Source organism: Aquarana catesbeiana, linkage group LG02 (assembly GCF_042186555.1).
Source record: "Aquarana catesbeiana isolate 2022-GZ linkage group LG02, ASM4218655v1, whole genome shotgun sequence".
NCBI classification, from domain to species: domain Eukaryota; kingdom Metazoa; phylum Chordata; class Amphibia; order Anura; family Ranidae; genus Aquarana; species Aquarana catesbeiana.
In genome coordinates, this window is record NC_133325.1 from 668,305,352 (window position 1) to 668,330,302 (window position 24,951).

At 42.8% G+C, this 24,951-nt stretch overlaps 1 protein-coding gene across 2 annotated transcripts in view; it reads right to left on the minus strand.

Moving 5' to 3' along the window:
* Positions 1-1,594: 1,594 nt before the first annotated feature.
* The window catches only part of LRWD1 (leucine rich repeats and WD repeat domain containing 1), a 44,772-nt gene continuing 21,415 nt past the window's right edge, over positions 1,595-24,951 (minus strand). For both annotated transcript variants that reach the window (XM_073616655.1, XM_073616654.1), the window contains 6 exons: positions 24,289-24,361; positions 20,952-21,092; positions 13,414-13,517; positions 7,517-7,678; positions 4,568-4,686; positions 1,595-2,085 (listed from right to left, as the gene is read on the minus strand). In XM_073616655.1, coding sequence (XP_073472756.1) covers positions 1,945-2,085; positions 4,568-4,686; positions 7,517-7,678; positions 13,414-13,517; positions 20,952-21,092; positions 24,289-24,361 — 740 coding nt within the window. In that variant the 3' untranslated portion in view covers positions 1,595-1,944. The remainder of the gene's footprint in view (positions 2,086-4,567; positions 4,687-7,516; positions 7,679-13,413; positions 13,518-20,951; positions 21,093-24,288; positions 24,362-24,951) is intronic.

The following is a 24,951-nucleotide window of genomic DNA, read 5'->3' on the forward strand; positions in this document are numbered from 1 at the left end:
TACACCGTCCGCTGATATCAGCAAATCACACTCTCCAGTACTTCAGATGTATCCCTCCGCTACCAGGTCAGTATACAGACATAGGGAATGCTTTGATGTATTAGACTTTGTAAATTATATCCCGACCTTCCCTCCAATGTGAATGCAGGTATCCAAATCTAGCAAATTAGTTGCGTTCTTGATCGTATCTATGGAATTTTTACCCTGCAACAAGATATAAAGTCCCAAGGTTCTTCCACAGTCTACTAATGTTCAAGGTAAAGAAAACTTAAGGAGCTTAAATAACATTCCCCTAATCCTGGTAAAGTTCATATTGCATAATATATACAGTGGAGAGACCCACCACCCCTCCACCATCACACCAGTTTTATTAAGGGCAGCATTAATTACCATGCACAAGCTGCTCTACAGAGCTTCTTATTTCACAATCCACAATCTTTCTCCTGGTGTGCTCCTAGTGTACCTTACACTCTTACCTTTGGAGATGTATATTTAGTGTGTCTCTTACCACCGTTACCTCTGCATTCTAGCTTCTTACAGATGGAGTCAGGTGGGGTCGGATGTCAGGCAGACTTGCTTACTTGCTGCTAGCAGGGATCCAAGCCCCCAAGATTTTTTAAACTTTCCCTGCAGCGTTCAGTCCCGGTCCTGTCTCGGACGCTGCCAGTGCTCAGTCGGGCGGGGGGGGGGTGTTGGGATGAGAGGCTCCGGCCGGCTGTTCGGGGTCGTCACCCCGTCCTTTTCTCTCCGTTCTCTTCTGCAATGCTCAGGCGCCTGTCACGCAAACCACCGCTCGGTTCTACCGGTGCGATGGCTATCCATACCCTCTCGATCCGCCTCGTCCGCTCGTCCTGACATGAGGGAGATTCTGCCAGCACGCCAGCGGGATGACACACCTCCCACTCCACCCTTCCCTAGAGACGTCTCACGTCATCTCTCTGCTAAAAGTGGTTCTAAAAGCAGAAGGTTTTTTTAATCTTAATGCGTTCTATGCATTAACATAAAAGAAAATTGTGTGCAGCAGCCCTCTCAGCGCCCCTAATACTTACCTGAGCCCCATTTCTATCCAGATGTCCACGAGTGCCTTGGCCGTCCAAGACACTCCTCCTGATTGGTTGAGACACTGCAGTGGGTGCCATTGGCTCCCGCTGCTGTCAATTAAAGTCAGTGTGCCAATGGAGGAGAGAGAGGGGGGCGGAGCTGAGCCATGGCTCCGTGTCTGGATGGACACACAGAGCAGTGGCTCAGCTCGGGTGCCCCCATAGCAAGCTGTTTGCTGTAGGAGCAGGAGGGAGGGGCCAGGAGCGCTTGCAATGGACCCGAGAAGAGGAGGATCTGGGCTGCTCTGTGAAAAACCAATGCACAGGAGTAGGTAAGTATAATATGTTATTTTTAAACAAAAACAAACAAAAAACAACAAGGACTATAATTTCACTTTAAGCAAGAAATAGAGAACATTTTTGTCATTGCGTGAAACTAATAAAAAGTTTAGAATAAAGATTAGAACAAGGATAATCATTCATAAGATAATAAAAAAAATGAATAAGCAAAATCTGAAAAATAGATTTTTATTTTCCATGTTATTAATCTCAGTAATATTTAAAAAGGATTTTAACATAATTTTGCTTTAGATCTTTACAGGAGGTGTGACATTTCACTTGACTGAGTTAAAACATTATTTACAGGCACAAAAACTATAAAATATAAAAAACATGATAAAAATACAGAATTCTTCTTTTCCAACCGTTAACATAATGAAAAATATTTAAAATGTAACAAATTTTTAAATATTACATACCAAATAAAACTTGTTAATATAAAATGTTTTCAGTATTTTTTTTTTTTTTTTTTACATAAAAAGAACTAAAAAAAAGGACTAAAAGCACCTGCAAAATTACAGTTTTTGTAATCCCAGAGAAGGGTCCATCTCTGTAGGTTTCCCAATTATAAGATTTTCCAGATACCAATAACATTTTTGTCAGTTAAGGCAACTAAATATTCCTTTGCTGGGTTTACAACCACAGTGTTGATCAGAGTCTTTTCCATTTTCCCTTTTGTTGAAACGGGAGCTGGCCAGTTAATAACCTGTTTAAATGAGGCAAAAAAATGTTATGAGATTTAGGATGGTCTAGTTGTAAAATAAGGACTGGATCAAAAAGGTGTGTAAGAATTTTTATTGGAACTGAAGATAACAGAAACATACAGTATCTCACAAAAGTGAGTACACCCCTCACATTTTCGTAAATATTTTATTATCTCTTTTCATGTGACAAAATTGAAAAAATTCCACTTTGCTATAATGTAAAGTAGTGAGTGTACAGCTTGTATAACAAACAGTGTAAATTTGCTGTCCCCTCAAAATAACACAACACACAGCCATTAATGTCTATAACCACTGGCAACAAAAAAAGTGAAAAATGTCCAAATTGGGCCCAAAGTGTCAATATTTTGTCTGGCCACCATTATTTTCCAGCACTGCCTTAACCCTCTTGGGCATGGAGTTCATCAGAGCTTCACAGGTTGCCAGTGGAGTCCTCTTCCACTCCTCCATGACAACATCAGGGAGCTGGTGGATGTTATAGACCTTGCGCTCCTCCACCCTCCATTTGAGGATGCCCCACAGATGCTCAATATGGTTTAGGTCTGGAGACATGATTGGCCCGTCCATCACCTTTACCCTCAGCTTCTTTAGTAAGGCAGTGGTCGTCTTGGAGGTGTGTTTGGGGTCGTTATGTTGGAATACTGTCCTGTGGCCCGGTCTCCGAAGGGAGGGGATCATGCTCTGCTTCAGTATGTCACAGTACATGTTGGCATTCATGGTTCCCTCAATGAACTGTAGCTCCCCAGTTCCGGCAGTGCAAACCCAGACCATGACACTCCCACGACCATGCTTGATTGAAGGCAAGACACGCTGTCTTTGTATTCCTCTCCTGGTTGCCGCCACACACGCCTGACACTATATTAACCAAATATGTTTATTTTGGTTTCATCAGACCACAAGACATGGTACCAGTAATCCATATCCTTAGTCTGCTTGTCTTCAGCAAACTGTGGGCTTTCTTGCGCATCATCTTTAAAAGAGGCTTCCTTCTGGGATGACAGCCATGCAGACCAATTTGATGCAGTGTGCAGTGTATGGTCTGAGAACTAACAGGCTGACCTCCCCCACCCCTCCAACCTCTGCAGCAATGCTGGCAGCACTCATACGTCTATTTCCCAAAGACAACCTCTGGATATGACGCTGAGCACGTGCACTCAACTTCTTTATTCGACCATGGCAAATCCTGTTCTGAGTGGAACCTGTCCTGTTAAACCGCTGTCAGGGTCTTGGGAATCTTCTTATAGCCTAGGCCATCTTTATGTAGAGCAACAATTCTTTTTTTCATATCCTCAGAGTTCTTTGCCATGAGGTGCCATGTTAAACTTCCAGTGACCAGTATGACAGAGTGAGAGCGATAACAACAAATTTAACACATCTGCTCCCCATTCACACCTGAGACCTTGTAACACTAACGAGCCATATGACACCGGGGGGGGGGGGAAATGGCTAATTGGGCCCAATTTGGACATTTTCACTTAGGGGTGTACTCACTTTTGTTGCCAGCGGTTTAGACATTAATGGCTGTGTGATGAGTTATTTTGGACAGCAAATTTACACTGTTATACAAACTGTACACTCACTACTTTACATTGTAGCAACGTGTAATTTCGTCAGTGGTATCACATGAAAAAAGATATAATAAAATAATATTTACAAAAATGTGAGGGGTGTACTCACTTTTGTGAGATACTGTATAGACATGTTTTAAAGCAGAACTTAAAGCGGGACTTCACTCTCTCAATCAATATTGACTATTTTTAATCCTTATGCTGCTAGCATTAGTAAATAGATAGGAAAGTATATCATATTTGCGTGTTAAAAGTTTTGTTTTTTTTTTTACATTTCTTTAGTTACCTCCTGGTTTCCATGTCTAGGCAAATGATGTCATACATCCAAAGAGTCTTTAGTGGGGGGGAGGGGCTTTCTCAGCTAAGCAGTTTCTCCTGCTTGCATTCCTGAGCTAAGGGCAGGTAGATTCCAGGAAGTAAATGCTACATAAAGTCATCTCCCCTTACTCAAGATGGCCACGGCCAGAAATGCGTGTTTCAAAGTGATTTCTCAACAAAATAAAATACAGGGACATGTATGGATGATGAAGTTTGCTTTGAATATTAATTAAATATAATTTTTGGTTTGTGCTGCTCAGATGAAGCGTAGTTCCAACTTTTTTTTGAAAATTGTTTTTATTGTTTTTCCTCGAACCAAAAGAAAACGGTACAGATACAGAGCCTCTGGGCAAACCCCGGCTCAATAAAAAAATAAAAAGGGCGTAACAAGGAAAACTAACAAGAACTTGCATAACAGCAACAATATAATATACCGTATATATTTTGGGTGCGGTCCTCAGCAGAAATATGAGTTCTAGTAAGCAGTTCAGCACTGTGCATGCATTTGAGACATTTGACGCTAGTTCCATCGACATATCACATCATATCCAAATCTATGCAACTATAAACAAAACTGTACCTTTGTGGGTTCTTTCAGTGCACCGCTTGAAACTCCCTTCTGTAACTCAGCTTGACAGGATTCAAGATCATAAATCCACACTTTCCCAGCCTCATCACCACAGAATAGACAGAGTCCTTCTGTAAAAACAAATACTGTATTCAATGGGAAAAGCAATATTTATGGTCTATAGAACACCCAGCAGATTTAGTCCTTTATTTAATGGAAATAAAGAAGCTGATGTGCCAGGGCTGTTTGACACCATGTTGCTCCAGTCCCAGCTTCCATAACAAACACCCAGTCTGATAGGTTGGGAAGCCTTCCTTCCTGAGCAGCAAGGATATATGTCAGGATATATGTCAGGAGAACCATGACTGACAATTTAGATGATAATGCTGCACAGAAGAACTGTAGGCATATAAATGAAAAACCTCTGCTTTGTGCTTGTGGAGGGAGGATTATGGTGTGGGGTTGGACTTGCCCTCTTAGTTCCAGTGATAGGAACTATTAAGGTGTCAGCATACCAAGACATTTTGGACAATTTCATTGTCCCAACTTTGTGGAAACATTTTGGGGATAGCCCCTTTCTGTTCCAACATGACTGCGCACTAGTGCACAAAGCAAGCTCCATAGAGACATGGATGAGTGAGTTTGGGGTGGAGGAACTTGACCGGTCTGTACAGAGTCCTGACCTCAACCCGACAGAACATCTTTGGCATGAATTAGAGCGGAGACTGCGAGCCAGGCCTTCTCATCTAACATCAGTCCCTAACCCACAAATGCTCTTCTGGAATAATGGTCTGTTATAGCTGCAAAGTAGAGCTGCACGATTCTGGCTAAAATGAGAATCACGATTTTTTTGCTTAGAGGATAGATCACGATTCTCTCACGATTCTCGCGGCGTAACATCATCTTTCACATTAAAACAAAAAAAATTGCGCTAACTTTACTGTTTCTTTTTTTTTTTATTGAAGTGTATTTTTTCCAAAAAAATTGCATTTGAAAGACTGCTGGGCAAATACAGTGCGACATAAAATATTGCAGCAATTGCCATTTTATTCCATATAAAATAAATATATATTTTATCTCTAATGTTTGGGGGTTCCAAGTAATTTTTTTTAGCAAAAAATATTGATTTTAACTTAAGAAAGAAGTGTCAGAAAAAGATTTAGACTTTAAGTGGTTAAACTTCCTGCATTTACAGGTTGTTTAAAGCTTGGCAGATTGCCCAGGTTATTTGTTTACACAGAGAAGTTCTATCCCTTTGATCTAAGAAGGAAGTTAGATACAATGTTTCAAGTTCTAAACTTGGCAGAATGCCTGGATGTTTTCTTTTGACAGCTGAGTGAGCAGATAATCTCTCCAATTGTTTATATGAAAGAATCGTCAAACTCAGCAGGAGAGATCGTCAGGGGAGGTGAATCGAGATCACGATTTTTTAACGATTAATTGTGTAGCTCTACTGCAAAGGGTGGGCCAACTCAATATTGAACCCTACGGATTAAGATGTCATTAAAGTTCATGCGCATGTAAATGCAGGCGTCCCAATACTGTGTGCGTGTATATAAAATTTTTTTTTTTTTTTTTAACCAACCCGAGTGCTTCCCGCTCTGTCAAATAACTTCTGTCCCAAACCAGCTAGGCTTTACTGTGCAGTCACATACAACCCTTCTCCCAAAAATGGCTTCATCGTACTGTGCATGCGTGCTCTTGGCCTATTCATTCCTATAGTACAGCCATAATCTGCTTGAGGCTGCCATTACAGCTTTCCAATAGTAATGACTGGGGCCGTGGCACACATGCATATTACAAAACAATCACTTTTAGAGGATAGGCTTTGCGGCTCCATGTGGACCCCATAGTGAAGGTCGCTGTATCAGGGCTGAAGGGTATTTGACACACTGGGCAGCACTTAGGAGGAAGGCGGGGCAGGGGGGCCTATTCTTTAAAGCGTATTTTTGGTCGATTTTATTGTAAATATATTAGTTTCTACATTGTACTTCAATTATTTATTTCTAGCCTACTCCTATTACTCTGGACAATTATGAAAATAGTAAATTTACTTTCTTGTGACCCCCACACATTTACTACATGAATTCTGTGACAAATACACACTATGCGCTGTAAGTAGGCACTACTGTGTAGTAGAATTCAAAGAGCCTTCCTTCTGAACTACAGGTGTTCAGAAGAGGGGTTTCAGGAAGCAAAGTCAGTACAGGAATCACTGCTTGCAGGCAGCAAGTTACCATGGGATATGTAGTCCTTAGAAATTAAAAGTAAACAGCAGAGGAGATGCTGTAAAGCATGCAGGGAATCCATCCAGGAAGTTGTGGAAAGGGATGGAGACAGGCAGAAATCACAACATGAAAGCATATTCTTAATTTAAGTAAGTTTATAATGGATTGGAATTGTTATTACAATGATGATGTTATAAAATGAAAAAAAGTGTATGCTCGGACCAAAGATCTCTGTTTAGAGAAACGTTGGTTATTACGAGGGTAGTAATCTGTCACACAAAACAGACCTTTTCATTATTTTTGATCAAAGATCATATTATTCTCTTAGTAGTATTAAAACTGCCCTGTCACTATAAAGGTCAGAACTAAAAGTAAGGGTAAAAGAAGATGTATATTTCCTTTCTCGTAGCTTGGGTCTGAATTCTCTGCCGCATTGCTGACTCTTGCTGCACATATCTGACACTTCCAAGAGTGTAGCATACCTGCTGTGGTTGATCCTGCCAACTCCTACATCACTACAGGCTGTACAAGTTGGCAGGAGGAACCACAGCACAGAATGGGGGAGCAGGTTTTTGACACACTCGGCAATAGTTTGTCTACACGAGGCATCAAATTTAAGTGTCTGTATTTTGGCAGTAGAGAGAAAACACAGAAAATAGAGGTTGTATATGCACAGACTGCAAACTTCAAAAGATATAAGAAAGTGAAAGGCAAAAGAAAGCGTGTACTTTACCTGAAGAGGTTGTGAGTGTGAGGTATGGTTGTTCAGTCTGTGACCACTTCAGCTCTGCTAGTACAGCTGCCTCCACTTTCTTGGAGCTCTTAGAGCGCTGTTTAAGGAAAGACTCCTTCCAGCTCCAAATGTATATGGATCCTTGCATGGAACTTTTAGAAGCTGTAATAAAATAAATATTTTAGTACCGTCATAGACAAACACCGGAAGATTAAAAAGATTGGTCCACCAAAGTTTTAGATTTTCAAGGGATGCAGGAGAGTAAACCTACCTAACACAGTTTCTTAAATCATTGGGACAGTCCAATGATGGGATGTCTATTTTGGAGTTTCTGGTCATCAGAATATTTACATTTTATGGAAGATAAGTCTCCAAAAAAAAAAAAAAAAAAACTTAGGAAGCCAGAGGGTGTCTTTCAGCAAGATCCAACTATGGCTGAAACATTACTTTTGGGTAGACTGACACTTTAACCACTTGACCTCCGGCCCAATTCTGGCTCTTCGCTCCTACATATAAAAATCTAAATTTTGTAAAAAACACATACATATAAATAAAAAAAAAAAAAAAAAAAATTTTCTAGAAAAAATTACTCACAACCCCCAAACACTATACATGTTTTTTTTTTTAGCAGAGACCTTAGGGAATAAAATGACAGTCAATTTAACTTTTTATGTCACATGGTATTTGCGCAGCGATTTTTCAACCGCATTTTTTTTTTGGAAATAAAAAAAAAAAAAAAAAAAAACTTTAAAAAGTTAAGCTCAATTTTTTTGTATAATGTGAAAGATGATGTTACGGCGAGTAAATAGATATCCAACATGTCACGCTTTAAAATTACGCACACTGGTGGAATGGCGCCAAACGTCGGTACTTAAAACGGAGTTCCAACTACAATTACTATTTTTTTTTTTTTTTTAAACTTTCAGAAGCTGTTAATATGGCATTGTAACACTCAAGTTTTTCGTAAAATTTGTCCCCCAATGTCCGGTTTTATCCCTGAAATGTACTTTGATAAACCTTTGCTGGCCGTTTTCATTTTGCTTGTGGGCATGTGAAGCCCACAAGCATTCAGTTCCGGGATATGGTGCTGCTGAGTGACCAGCATGCACCGCCTGTTCTCTCCCCAATCTCACGCATGCGCATTCATGTCTTTCTTCACGCCGTCAACTACTCAGTTTGCCATCATAACGGACGTCGTCGAAAGTGCCAACCCTGTTGTGATGGCAACGAAGCCTTCGGCCCACTGACTCCTGAGAAATTATGATACACATCTCCCAGGAGCAGAAGTGAGCGGAGGGAAGTGACGTCAGGAGCCGAGGTGATGAAGGAGGCAGATTTCGAGGGACCACTTAGCAACAGGCATAAAAAAGGTAAGTAAAAAAAAAAAAGTTTCTCCAAATGTTTTTTTAAAATTTATTTCATGCACATTAATAACATTTTTTTTTTTGGGTGGAACTCCACTGTAAAAATCTCCATAGGTGACGCTTTAAAATTTTTTACAGGTTACATGTTTAGAGTTAGAGTTACAGAGGAGGTCGTGGGCTAGAATTGTTGCTTTTCCTCTAACGCACGTGGCGATACTTCTCATGCGATTTGAATGCCGTTTACATATGTGGGCGCAACTTAAGTATGCGGTCACTTCTGTGCATGGGAACTTTACTTTTTCTTTTATTCTTTATTTTTACTTTTATTTATTTTTACACTGTCTTTTTGAACAAATGTTTTTTGATCACTTTTATTCCTATTACAAGGAATGTAAACATCCCTTGTAATAGGAATAGTGCGTGACAGGTCCCCCTCCCCCCACCTGTAAGAACGTTCAAGCGGCTGAACTGCCGCTATGATTGTTCTTACACTGCACAAAATAGCCGGCGGAAAAAAAATGATATCTGGACGATGCCTGTAGCTACAGCCATTATCCAGATATCCCCACTCAAAGTCCATGACGTCATATGACGTACCTTGGACGGGAAGTGGTTAACCACTTGACCTCTGGAAGCTTTACCCCATTTATGACCGGGCCATTTTTTGCCATACGGCACTATGATATTTTAACTGATAATTGCATGTGACACTGCACCCAAATAAGATGCATGTCATTTTCTTTCCCCCACAAATAGAGCTTTCTTGGCGAAATTTGCTAATCACTGCATTTTTTTTGGGGCTATAAAACAAAAAAAACAAAAAAAAAAAAAAAAAAAAAAAAAAAAAACACAGACAAATTTGATAAGAAAACAAAAACGATATATACACTTTCTGCTATAAAACATATCTAACACAAAAAAAAACATTTCTTCATAAATTAAGCCAATATGTATTCTGCTACATTTTTTTTTTTTAGTAAAAATAACACCCAAAAAGTGTATATTGATTAGTTTATGCGAACATTATAGCTGGTCTAAAGACTATAGGATATATTTGTAACTTTTATTTTTTTCAATAAAAGTAATGGCGACGATCGACGACTTATAGCGAGACTGAGATACTGCGGTGGATTATGACGGACTGACACTTTGCGGGAACCAGTGACACTAATACAGTGATCAGTGCTAAAAATATGCACTGTCACTGTACTGACTCTGGCTGGGAAGAAGTTAAACATCTAGGGCAATCAAAGGGTTAAATTTGTGCCTAGCCAGTGTTTGTGTGTATACAGTGTGGTGCTTTCACTAGGGGAAGAGATCAAATCTAGTCTAGAGACACACCATCATCCCTTCCCCCTGTAAGAACCGAGATAAGTCTTGTTTACATATCTCAGTTCTCTGTGTTTTACCAATGATAGGCGGGTGCTGGAGGACATACAGAATATATTATATATTATATATATATATATATATATATATATATATATATATATATATATATAAAAAATATATTAGGGGTGCACATCGTCACTACGGTTATCTGGTCAACAATTCCGATGCATCATGATTACTGACGTCTCCCTGCCATCTTCTGGGATAAATCACAAGTCCCAGAAGATTGCCCGGCTTTGCAGGACAGCGCAGTGAGACATGCGCACCCAGTTGTGAAGCTGCAAGCTGTCACAGTCAGATGTCCACAGTAGTATTGCCAGCGCCATGGACAGGCAGGGGAGAGAATGGAGGGTTCGGGTGGCCATGTCGCTGGGTTGTGGGACAGGCGAGTGTCTTTTTATTAAAAGTCAGAAGATACACTTCTTTTGTAGCTGCTGACTTTTAATAAACAAAAAATTTACTGGAACTCTGCTGTGAATTAAAAATAACCTCAATCCCTTAAAGTGGAGTCAATCCCCAAAAGTGGAACTTCTGCTTTAAGCACTCCTCGCCCTCTGACATGCCACATTTTTGTGTGTCCTCTTTTTAGTGTGACTTCCTGTCCCGGCTGCCTAGGTGACTCCTCCTCTCGCCCTAGGCGGCCCCTCCCTGCCAGCGATCTTCTGGGACAGAACACAGGTCTCAGAAGATTGCCTGGCCAATGGCAGAGTGCAGTGCTTGTCCGGCCATGAAGCCATAAGTTGTCATGGCTGGGTGCCAGTGCCCACAGTAGATATGATATGATATGATATGATGGCGCCGAGGAAAGGACAGGGGAGAGGAGCAGGGCTCCGTGCGGCCGCATTGATGGATTGTGGGACAGGTGATTGTTGGTTTAATAAAAGTCAGCAGCTAAACTTTTTGTAGCTGCTGACTTTTAATAAATAAAAAACAGGTGGAACTCCGCTTTACCAACTGCACTAATCCGGTGCACTACAGGGTACAGGAATGCACAATCACAGCCGCTTGGAGTTCAGGAGGGATTAGAATCCACAACTGACAAACGGCTCTGTGAAGTTCCCTGTACTGACATTTCTCTGGGCTCCCCAGTTTGCACCTTCCAGCACCTTCCCACATACTGCTGTTAAAATACCTGTGTGGTAATAAATGCAGAGTTATATCCATTAAATTCCAAGCTGCATGTGCTTTTTAAAATATATGCAGCGTCATACCTCATTTCTTAGTCTGTGTATAACTGTACATGCCGCTCATGTGACAGCCTGGTCCGGCCCGCCTCTCCTCTCTCACATCTCTCCTGACGTCAGTGGGAGTTCTCAGCCCCGCCCACCGACTGTAGCTATCAGATCAGAAGAGAAGAGAGGCGGGCAGGGCTGACAGGAGAGACATGAGAGGAGACGTGAGAGGAGAGAGGCAGGCCAGACCGGGCAGTCACATGTGCGGCATATACAGTTATACACAGACTAAGAAATGAGGTATGAAGTTGCATATATTTTAAAAAGCACATACAGTGGTGGCCTCTTAATGGATTATAACTACATTTATTGCAAAACAGTTAATTTGACAGACATGCTCGGAGTGCTCTCCCGGGAGGGGCGGGGCAAGTTGGGATGACGTCACCCGACACTGATTTTTCGGGTCGCATCGGGGACACCCGAATCGCGATGCATTGATTAAATTCTGCACCCCCAATATAAATATATATGTGAATACACACAGTATACAGGGCTCCAAATTTAAAGTCCTGAGCTACTAGCCAGGCCTTAAGAGTTACTCACCACCAGTTGCCCCACCCAACCCCTAGCCCTGATTCTCCCCCCCAGACACACCCTCATAAATTAACTCATGAAATTACACTTAATATTTATTTGTGTAACTGCATAAAACATTTAATAACTTTATCAGTTCCCATCAGAGCCGCCCCATCAATGCAACCTCACCACCAGTGCCCATCAGTGCAGCCTAATTATGCCCATCAATGCAGCCTCAACAGTGCACCATCAATGCAATGGAATTGGAGGCATAGGCATGATTTAGACCCAAGCCTCCAATTACCCCCCAATCCAGCACATCTATGCTCTCAAGTACCCCCCCCCCCACACACACACACACCTTGTTCAATCCCCCATTCAATGCCTCCATCTCCCTCAAGGACCTGTACGGCTTCCAATCACAGCACACGGTCATAGCTACCATTCTCCTGCAGCCAAGGGGGTCAGGTGTTGGTGCACACTGAGAGCGGACCAAGAGAGTTTGAGCCTGCCCACTTAGGAATGCCTTGAGACATGCACCACCCCTCTCCTTAGATGTGCAGTAGTAGGGAGGTGAAGAGGGGCGATCCCAGGCGACTGACGGCTCCTATTAAATTGCCCGCGCTGCGTGCCTATGTGGGGGGCAGGGATGTGCGTCAGGAGGGAGGTGGAAAGGGCAGTCCCAGGTGGCTGACAGCTGCTATTAAAAAGCCCGTGCTGGCAGCCTGTGCCAGGCAGCTGACGGCTCCTATTAAATTTCCCACGCTACAAGCCTGTGCAGGGGGCGGGGATGTGCGGCAGGAGGGAGGTGGAAAGGGACGATTCCAGGCGGCTGACGGCTCCTACTGAAGTGGCCACGCTGTGAACCTGTGTGTGGCGGGAACTGCCTATACAAACATTCCCGGGATAGCACAGCCCTGTCAACACTCGCAATCCTCATATTTCCACTCGCCAGAAGACGAGTGGAAATATATATTTTATACACACACACATAATATATATATATATATATATATATATATATATATATATATATCACACATATATACACACGCGATTTTGTCCACAGCTGCCGCCCTGTAGCAGTAAAAGTGCTATAGGGCGGTCAGCAAGTGGTTAAAGAACAAACCTAACTTTAGATTTATCATGTCATGCTGTAAAAATAATTTATTTGCATTGCTCTGCCCACTACCCTAAAATGAGGACTAGTCCCATAATGTCTGATGGAAAGAGACACGCGATTACCTTTATGTTCTAAGAAGACTCTACTTGTGCAATGCTTTCTCTAACAAAACAAGCTATGGCCTTTCTGGAACCAGTTAAAGCTAAATAATAAACATAATCGCAGATAAATACATTGATACGATTTACTAAAAATCTGCTACAAACTCACCAATTAGATCATCATTCAGAAACGCCAGTCCATCTATAGTATGATAATCATGGTCATCTGATTTTTTCTTGTATATCGGAAAACTGAATTCTGCATGGTAAGAACTGAATAAAGGCAATGAGAAATATTAAGTGAACAAGTTAAAAGGAATTGTAAAACAATTTTAGAACATTTTCCACTGTAAACCAGCCCCATGGCTACTGCTTAAAGTGGATGTAAACCCTCACATATACCCAGTGAAGTGAACAGCCTCAGGATGATACACAGAGCTGAAACAACAATTTTGCTTGTATATCTGCGGTCTGCATCTGTATATATCCTTTAGAAAGTGATCTTTGTGTTAAAGGTTTTCTCTTCCTGTTCAGCACTGGGAGTGGATTATTGGCATACAGCCAAGGCAGCTGATTGGAGGAAAGGCACACACCCCCATTCCACATTGGCAAAGGAAGAAAGGAATGTGCAGAGATCTGCTCTTAGATAGCAGTCAGTTTGCCAATCTATTTATAGCAACCTCCCCTGACACACACTTCTATCTCCTGTCTTGGAGAATGTGTGAGAAGTTATTAGGATGATAACAGAGCAAGAGACAGCTACAGGACATAGTGCTTTGGAGAGGGATAAGAAAACACTACAGATATAGATGTCCAATTCAAATTTCATGAATCGGATTTACATTTTTTTTTTTTTAAAAAAACAACATGTTTATTGTGAACAAGAAAGGTCAACATACATTGATAGTTACATGACATACAGGCGTAGGAAAGGATATTGTACATTGAACGCAGGTAAGTACAATGTAACCTGAGGAGTGTGGCAGTGCATGTATACCTATAAGGCTTTAAGTAATGGCAATTGGCATTTTCCACAAGTCATCACCATCAGAGATAGGAGTTATAACATTTGATAAAGGCTACAGTATATCACATTGCGGCGTTGTGTTAGACAATTACCATGTCTCATATATCGGGTATACAGATTAACATCGTAAGTTAGCTCACACATGTATTGGCATTGTTTAACCATTTATCCCATATTTTATGGTACTTGTTTGGACATCCCCTGTGTTTGTACATAACCTTTTTGTATGGTAATGACGCATTCACTTCTCTAAGCCAAGACTGTATGGTAGGAGGGTCTGTACTCAACCAATGTTTAGCAACTAATTTTCTGGCGCAAAATAATGACTCGCTGAGAAATATGACTAGGGATCTATCTGTGGTGGCATCTGGAAGTAGTCCGAGGAGACATACTTTGGGGTCAAGTTGGACCGGTGATCCCATGTGATCATGCAGGAATTTTATAATCTGTGTCCAGTAACTTTGTATCACCGGGCATAGCCATAGTAGGTGGAAGAACGAGCACGGGTTACTAGAGCATCTTGGGCAGTGCGGGTTTTGATGTGGGGAGAATTTGGCAATTCTAGAAGGCGTGAGATAGGATTTGTGTATTATATACAGTTGAGTCAGGCGTTCTGAAATCTTAGGTGACGTTTTTTTTACATTCTCGAGTATATCCTCCCAGTCCGAGATGTCTATTGGCCCTACGTCCTCTTCCCATCTAATCCTTGCTGTGTCGATGATCCTTGCTACCGACTTGTTTCGCAGCACAGTGTATAGGGTAGAAATAAGTTTATCTGGGTTTGTTCCTGTTATTACATCTACCAAAGACAGTGTTTGTGGGTTTGGGAGACCATTCGCAAACTGAGCCTGGAGCGCGTGTTTTAGTTGCATGTATCTAAATTGCATGTGGGGGGGGAGGTCAAATTCCTCACATAGTGTTTGGAAATGTCTCACACCAAATATAGTAATGACCTGGAATAGGAATACTATCCCCTTAGCGGCCCAACTGGTAGCCCCAGATAGGGATGTCAGCTCATTCAGTTGAGGGTTGCGCCATAGGGGTGTGTGCGAGTGAAAGAAGTCGGCTCCAATAAGTTTGGTCGCCCTTTCCAATACGCTTCTATGTTGGGACAGTAGCAAGTTTCGGTCTTCTCTCTTATGCCTTCTGTTCCCACCTCTAAATAGGACTTGTAATGGGGAATACAAATTACTATTAGCTTGTTTACATACTAAGAATTGGTATCTTTCTCCATCAGTCTTGTGAATGTAATAAAAGTGTGAGAGCTGAGCTGCTATATAGTATGTGTACAAATCCGGTAAGGCTGCACCTCCGGAGGAGGTCGGGTTCTTGAGCGTGTTCCAGGCCAATTTGTGTCTATGGGGGCCCCAAATAAAAGAATTAATAATTTTATCAATTGTTTTAAAGATTTTAAGGGGAATGAGTATTGGGGAGTTCCAGAGCACATAAAGGAACTTTGGCAATAGTATCATCTTAAACAAGTTGACTCTACCCATTATTCCCAGTGGGAGTCTTGCCCATGTTTGTGTACGGGATTTTAAATAAGAGAAAAGCGGTTCTATATTGTTAGCGATAAAGTCCAGTGGGTGCCTAGTAATCTCTATACCTAAGTATTTGATAGAGGCAACTCTCTGCAGGGGGAGGGAAGCTGCACTGTGTGTTGGAGATGTCATGTCAAGGGGGAGGATCTGGGATTTGGACCAATTCATACTGAGACCTGAGTGTTTACCAAATTCCTCGATGGTCGATAGGACTGCTTGTAGTGATGGGCCAGTATCCTCTAGATAGAGAAGCATGTCATCTGCGTACAAACTTAACGTCTGTCACAGGTCCCACCTGTAGCCCATGAATGTGTGGGTTCTGCCTAAGGGAAATGGCGAGGGGTTCCACCGCTAGGGCATACAATAAAGGGGACAGTGGGCATCCCTGGCGAGTTCCCCTGCCCAGGGGGAAGGGATCAGATGTCCATCCGTTCACTACCACACTAGCCATTGGTGAGTAATATAGTAATTGTACCCATTTTATAAAGTTAGGTCCGAATCCGTAGCCCCTGAGGCATTCCCAAAGATATCCCCATTCTACCGAATCGAACGCCTTTGCGGCATCAAGTGCTACTATCGCTCTATCTCCCGTGTTCTCATGGTCTGCTTGGATGTTCATGTGGAGGCGTCTGAGATTCATTGCTGTGTTTTTACCAGGCATGAATCCCGTCTGATCGGGATGAATGAGGGAGAGAATACTAGTATTGAGGCGCATAGCTAGTATTTTGGCTAGTATTTTAATGTCAGCCTGGAGGAGCGAGATTGGGCGGTATGATTCTGGTAGTTGGGGGTTTTTGCCTGGTTTGGGGATTACTATAATTACTGCCTGGCGAAGAGTTTTAGGAAGGGATTCTGTTTCAAAGATGTGATTATATAATTTCAGGAGCTCAGGAGCTAGTATCTCCGAGTATGCTGCGTAAAAGTCTAATGGTATGCCATCCCCACCCGGTGCCTTGGATGGTGCTAACGATGCTATAGCTAGGGCAATCTCATCCACCGTGAGAGGGGCCTCTAGGTCTTGCAGTTGGGTCTCAGATAGTTGTGGAAAGGGGACATCCCGGAGAAACGTACTAGTCTCCTGGGCAGTGACTCCCACCTTGGAAGAATATAAATCTAAAAATAGTATTTCCGAAATACTTCTGCAACTGCAGGGGGATCAGAGAGTATGTCATTATGAGGGCCTAGTAGGGTTACTACCACTGGGGGGGTTAACGTCTTGGTGAGCCAAGTATGCTAACAATTTACCGGCTCGCTCCCCTTGTTCAAATATGCGTTGTTTTAGAAAGAAGAGTTTCTTTTTAGCATTTTCGTATTGCAAGTGGTCTAAGAGACGGGTGTGTAGTCTGATTGCTGTTGCTCTGTCCTGAGTGGGGTCTTTATGAAATTCTTGTGCTAGTAAATCTGCTTTGTCTAAGGCTTGATTAATAATTAGGGCGGAAGAGGCTTTTATTCTATTTATGCGCGAGGAAAGGACTGTGCGAACGTGTAATTTATAGGCTTCCCAAACATGTCCCACTGAGGCAGTGTCCTTGTTGACATTAAAATAGAATTGCCATTCTTTGTGTATGTCTTCTTGGTCTTTCAACATGGAGAGCCAGAAGGGGTGTAGACGCCAGGTGTGAGGTCCTGCGTTTTGGGCCAGTTGGAGGGTTGCCCAACATGGGGCATGGTCAGACAGGGATCTAGTGTTGTATCCTGAGCCTGTTAGTCGGGGAATTAGTGTGTCAGAGATTAGAATGAGGTCTATTCGAGACATGGAGGAGTGGGTTGCCGAGAAACATGAATATGTCTGGTCATGGGGGTGTTTGTATCTCCATGCGTCAGTCAATGAAAATTCTTTTAGCGTGCGTCCTAGTCTAGTGGTGTCAGGGAGGTGGGCATTCTGGCTTGATTGTATTCTATCCATCTGGGGGTTCAAGACCATATTGAAATCTCCCAACCAAATTGCTGGTATGTTGGGGTGCTGTGTCATATAAAGTAAGCCTTCTGTAATTAGATTGGATTTGTATGGCGGGGGTATGTAGAATGCCATAATCAAATATTGCGAGCCGCATAGTGTGCAGTGTATGAAGATAAAGCTACCTTGGGGGTCTGTACGCACCGAGATAATTGCGAAAGGGGTAGTTTTAGCAATGAGAACCGAGACCCCCCGAGAGTATGGAGAGTGGGTGGCATGGAATGCCCATCCTATCCAGGGCCGCTTCAGCGCAAGCTGGAGTTGTCCTGTAACATGTGTCTCAACTAATACAGTTATATCTGCACGGTATGTTTTGAGGCAGGTAAAAATTGCCGTGCGTTTTAGTTTGTCTCTGATCCCTCGGACATTCCAAGTGAGGAATTTTAAGTTAACCATGCTTGTGGCATAGCAAATTTTGTAGAGAGGGTATGAACAAGGTGTTTACTTGGGACACATGCCAACCCCCTCCACACTAGTGCAAATGTACCTCCGCTTCTTCCTTCCCAAAATAGCATGTACATACGTTCATTTCAATGCATTGCAAATTATTATACATGTTCTTTACCTTAACGTTAACCGTAACATTTTCCCTTCCCACCCTCCCTGCCCTCAGCCTCCCAAACTTGACTGGGGCATATATATCAAAACTTGTGCTATGCTGCACATTGAACATGCCGACAATGGCGGTAGCCTATTGGGCAGCGCCAGTGGCGGAACAACAGTCTCCCAAGGGGGGGCGAACAACTACTGGGTAACAGTCCAGCGATAGAGCAACCGCAGTAAGGGTTGACAGTTAGAACAAGAAAATCTCCTGAATCTGAATCCGTACTCCGCTGCAGCTTCTAGCAGATAGGGATGGGCAGAGTCTATAGCAGATACCGCATATATATTGTGGTTATAGACTGATAACATTTCCCTGTGTTCCGGTTTAGAGCAGTTAGTAGCATGGTAAGGGTTCAGGAAAAATAAAATAAAAAGGGAAAAAGAGGGGGGCCAGGAGGGGGGGGGGGGGGGGGTAACTGGTCAAATGACACAGGAGGAGCGCCTGCTCAGATCAGAAATGGATGACATGAAGGCAGTTTTAGGAGGATTTATGGACTACGTGGGGTGGGTCACTTCTAGTTCACACAGCCTTGAAGGCACTTTGGTACCCTCAAGAGATTGCCAAGTAAGAAGTAGGATCGTTTGCAACCAAGTTCAGGATCATGCCTTGTAGCTATCAGTATCTCTTCAATGGCATATAACTTGGAATCACTGTAGGCACATCTATAGACGTGTGTTATGGCAGTCATGAAGGATGGTGCATATAGGGGGTTGTAAAGTGATTGTTGCTGGTCGAAGCATGGTTTAGGCAGGTCGGTTCTTCTGTGCGTCTTGTTGGTCCAGCCACGCTGAAGCCTGATTTGGATCCTCAAAAAAGTGTACCCGATCTTCACCGACAATACGAAGGCGGGCTGGGAACAGCATTGCATACTTAATGTGGTGTGCTCTCAGACGGCGTTTGACTTCAGTAAATCTTGCTCTTTGTCGCTGGACCTCCGCCGAGAAGTCTGGAAACGCTGAGATGAATCCGGATTGAAATGGAATGTTTCCTTTTAGTCTGGCCAGGCGCAGGACCGCGTCTCGGTCCCTGAAGTTTAATAATTTTGCAATAAAAGTTCGTGGGGGCGCCCCCTCAGGCGGGCGCCGAGCCGGCATGCGGTGAGCACGCTCCACTACAAATGTTGCCAAGAAGGCCTCTCTGCCATATGTAGCAATCAAAAGTTGCTCAAGAAAGGTGGCTGGGTCTGTGCCCTCAGAGCCCTCCGGTAGTCCAATAAACCGGAGGTTGGACCTACGGGTCCGGTTCTCCAAGTCGTCTTGCTTTTGTGCTAACTGTTGCAGCTGGCGCTGCAGGTCCTCTTGCGAATGCTGCATAGGGTATAATGTGTCCTCTGCCCGCCCAAGCCCAGTCTCAGCTTCAGTGACCCGTTCCCTGAGTTTGGTCATGTCATGCCTTATAAGTGAAATGTCCACTTTTACCTCCTCTATCTTGGATGTCAGAGTGGATTGGCATAGGGATATTGCTTCTAGTACCTTAGCAGTGCCGTCCGGCTCTTGATCTGCAGGGGGGGCCGCGTGTGTTGCTGGCACGGCGCCATCTTGTCCCTCAGAGTCCCGCTCCGTCCTCCGATACCGCTCCAGCGATGAAGAGGCAGCGGTATTCCGTTTCGGCGGAGACATAATGTACCCGGGTTAGTGTGCCAGATCCCAGGGGGTTTAGTGATCGATTGCAGTGTTTCTGAGGCAAAGGATGTGAGTAGAAGGATCTGCTGCGAGTGGAGCTTCAGTCACACACATCTGCTCACATCGCTGTCCAGGCCACGCCCCGGATTTACATCTACTTTAAAGAAGATCGATCATAATTTTTGTTAAATTCCATCCCCTATGCAAATCCAACAATGGCTTTAAAAGGGGGACAACTTTGATGCCTGCCTAGTGCCTCCCAACCGCTCTCCTAAAAACCTTCATGCTCTGCCCGTCTACATACATGCATGTCATAATCTCGAATCCCTTCAAAATAAACCCTGCCAACAACCTGTTGATGGGCTTTCCATTGAAGGGTATAGCGTTTACACATGCATGGATTGCAGAATAATACGAATTTTGAAGGTTTAGAGGCTGCGCAATGCTGGACAGTGTTCATATTGAAGATCTTGGAGGAGCAAGTTACAAGTAAGTATTTATTATAGGTACTTACAGTATATAGCATCGACAATTTATGCAGCGCTTCATAAATATTATAAAATTCACATAAGTTCTTGCCCTCAAGGAGCTTACCATTCAAGGTCCCCAACTCACATTCATACATACTGGGGCCAATTTAGATAGAAACCAGTTAACTTACCAGCATGTCTTTGGCATGTGGGAGGAAACCGGGAGTACCCACAGAAAACCCACACAGGCACAATGAGAACATGAAAACTCCAGGCAGGCAGTGCCATGGTTTGGTTTTGAACCAACAACCCTAATGCTGGCAGGGTACTGGCCAGCCCAAGTATTAACTATTACAAAAATCCTGGGGTCCAGAATACGAACGACTAAAATGATTGTGTACAGTGAAAAGGGGGGGGGCATATCTTTCTTTCAGGCATAAACAACCCCAACTTTTCAGGCAGAGTACATGTTCACTAAATCATTACCATCTTCCTTTTTGATTGTTCAGCGTTATGTCCCACACATAGCAACCATCATCACAACCTGCCAGCAAGTATTGATCCACGGAGGAAGGTACCAGACAGAGCCGCAGAGGAGTGGATGGAGTGTCCAGTGTCAGCAACTGGCTGGAAAACAATAGTGACAGTAGGAGAGAAACTTTAGGACTACCAGACATTAACCTGTATTACTAGAGCTTGACATATGGACCAATATAAAAAGGAACATATGTAATTTGCAGTTAAAACATGTGTATATGTGTATTTATTTTAGAAGATACTTTAAAAGATACTCAGGATAAAAGGATAAATACACCATTACCTATAGGGGAGCAATGTTACCTGCCAAGAGTTTTTACTTCTGTTCATCCATACCTAATATTTACACAGCCCTACCACAGAGCACACCAGCCTGGTGACCAGATTTTCTTTGCTCTAACAGCTCAGTCATTTCCCTATCCCTATCCTTTCCCTATCCCCAGCCTGTAATTAGAATGTGAAGCAGCAGCAATAGACTCACAAGATCATCTACTATCTACTCATTTCTCCTCAGCAGGTTCCTTGTCAGCACATGTAAATGGAAGACACCTGACTGGCCCCGAGTAATGAACCTCCCTCTACCGCTGTGCAGGTGAATACATGAGGATGAGGATCAAGTCATATTCAGATATTTATATTAAAAACGACATTTAAAATAGATTTAATGATTTTTTTAAATACATATTTTATCTGTGCATTTTAAGAACTGCCTGGAGTTCAGCTTTAAAATAAAAAAGAAGAAATTACTAAACACTAAACTTAAAGTAGATGTAAACCCTCACATATACCCAGTGAAGTGAACAGCCTCAGATGATACATGGAGATGAAACAAATCTGCCTACATAAGTTTTACTTGTATATCTGTGGTCCTTAGCATTATATACGGTTTAGAAAGTTCACATACTGTTAGAATTTTCCCTTCCTGATTCACCTGTGGGTGTAGATTCTTGCCACACACTGAGACAGCTGATTGGAGGAAAGGCACACACCCTCTCTCCACATAGGCAGATTTTTTCAGAGCTGTGCTGTGAATAGACCAGCTCTCTGCTAATTTATAGCACCCACCCAGTTATAAAATTCAGCCTGGTTTTATCACAATTGACAGAGAACTTGGAGAAAGCCACTAGTGCTTTGAAGGGAGATAAGAAAACAGTGCAGATATAGATTATTATTAGAATACAGGATTCATATAGCGCCAACAGTTTGCAAAGTGCTTTACAATGTAAGGAGACACTACACCAACAGTACAATTCAAAACAAGAGGGTCTGGACGATTTGGACAGTGATTGGATCTCGGGCTGAAAGGACAGGTCAGAGTCTAGGATTACACCTAGTACCTTGGCATGAGGGGAGGGACTGATGGTTGTATTATTGATCTTGATGGAGAAGTCAGGGGGAGGGGCACGGGCTGGAGGAAATATTATGAGCTCAGTTTTAGAACAACTGAGTTTGAGGAAGTGGTGTGACATCCATGTAGATATGTCAGTTAGTAATGCGAGAGGAGACTGAAGAAGAAGTGAGGTGAGGAGTAGAGAGATAGATTTGTGTGTTGTCAGCATAGAGGTGGTACTGGAAGCCATGGGAGTTTATTAACAGACCAAGGGAGGAGGTCTAAATGGAGCAGAGAAGGGGTCCAAGGACATAACCTTGAGGTACCCCTACAGAAAGAGGAAGTGGAGAGGAGGAAACAGAGTCATAGGTCACACTGAAGGAGCGCTGTGATAGGAGGAGAGCCAGGAGAGAGCAGAGTCTTGAAGGCCAAGAGAGTGGAGTTTTTTGAAGGAGGAGGGGATGGTCAACAGTATCAAAGGCTGCAGAGAGGTCGAGTAGTATGAATATGGAGTAGTGGCCATTGGTTTTAGCCGTTAGTCGGTCATTAATGAATTTCAGTAGGGCAGTTTCAGTGGAGTATAGCAAGCAGAAGCCATACTATAAGGGGTCAAGAAGGTTGTTGTCAGTGAGGTAGGAGCCAAGTCGGCTGTAGACTAAGCGCTCTAAAAGTTGACGCAAATGGGAGCAAGGAGATGGGTCTTAAGTTGAGGGATTTTTAAGCATGGGGATGTTTTAGAGGGGAGGGGAAGGTGCCAGTAGAGAGGGAGAGATTAAAGATGTGAATGAGGGAACATAAGATAGAAGAGGGTGACTGTAGTAGATGTGAGGGAACGGGATCCAGGGGACAGGTGGTAAAGCGGGTTTCTGAGAAAACTTTAGAGACCTCTTCAGTAGTAGCAAGGTCAAAAGAGGACAGTGTCGAGAGTGGATTAGTACAGGGTATGTTAAGTGGGTTAGAGGTCTGTACAGTGGAGCTGTCCCCACAAATTGCATCAATCTTGTTTTTGAAGTGATTGGCAATCTCGTGAGCGAGTTACTGGGTGGAGTTGGTGGTGGAGAAAGTAGAGAGGAGACGATGACGACTGGAGAACAGAGTATTATTGAGGGTGACAAAGTAGGTTTGTTTGGCAGCATGGAGGGAGGAATAGTATTTTAAGAAGGCAGATTTATATTGGGTGAATGCATGCTGGGAGTTGGTTTTATGCCACACTCGCTCCAGCGCTCCGCTATGTCTCTTAAGGTTTCTGGTGTTGTCTGTCTATATGTACCCAGCTCAAATTTATTAGAAATCGGGTTTACATCCACTTTAAGCCTACTTTTCCAACAGGAGATTAGCTAATTTACAGTTCTATACTTGACACCCTATAAAACGTTTGTATCTGTGCCCATCCCCTGTGCCCATATATTCTACGTACAAAACACTAAACTAATTCATTGCTTCATCTGATCTGTAACATTCTGGGATGGAGCAATGGTCACAAACATCTACACATTTCCCAAGAGGTAGAAGCTTAAACATAAGTGTCATTTCACCTTTTTCACAAAAAATGAAAAGGTGAACTAACACCATAGACCCTCCCCACCCCCCTGGTCCTGGCTGCACTTACCTCGTGGATGATTCGCTTTCACTGCTCATGCAGCAGTCCAAGGATTTGAAAGCCCAAATCTTCTTCCCCTTCAAGACATGGGGTCAGATCAGAGCGATTTTCATTGGTCAAAGTGGTCACATGCCAGCACGTGGCCAATCAGAATCACTCTGGCAGGAGACTGAAGCTTTCAAACCCCTGGACCTCAGGAAATTCACACTTTATTGCAAATTTCTTTCACAAAAAGAATTGTAATTTTATTCTAAAGTGTTATGTGGCTTTTTTAGATCACAGCAGTGCCTCATATGGCAACATTTCTTGATGCTGATAATAAACAGTTAAAAATAGGGATTACTTGTGTAGCTTACCTTGCTCTAAAGTTGTACTCATAGTCTGGAACCCCTATATCCCATAATATGATTCTCTTGTCATAGGATCCAGCTTTCATAAAAAAAAAAAAAAAAAAAAAAAAGGGAAGGATTATTTAATTCTAATTTTGCAGAATATTATGAGACCTAATCAGTTGGCCAAAAAAAAAAAAAAAAATGTAATATATATATATATATATATATATATATACACACACACACACACACACACACACACACACACACACACACACACACACACACATACATATATATCTCCAAAAAAAAAACAAACTAGTAACCCAATACATTAGAGTTTCCCCTTTAAAACTATGAAATACATAACCAGTATTCTTGCTGGGGAAGGTTATGATCAGATGAGCACAGATAACTAATGGTGCCTTTAAATCCATCCCTGTGGAGCTCAGACCTCTGTAATTTAGTTGTCATATGCTAAAACCTCAGTAGATAGAGCAGGGTTGCCAACCTCCCACAGCATTGTTTACTGAAAAAACAAACATATCATACTTACCTCCACTGTGCAGCTCATTTTGCACAGAGTGGCCCCGAACATCCTCTTCTGGGGTCTCCCAGCGGCTCTTCCCCACTTCAGATAACCCCCTAGGAGAAGCGCTCTCCTGAGGGGGTCACCTTGCGGGCGCG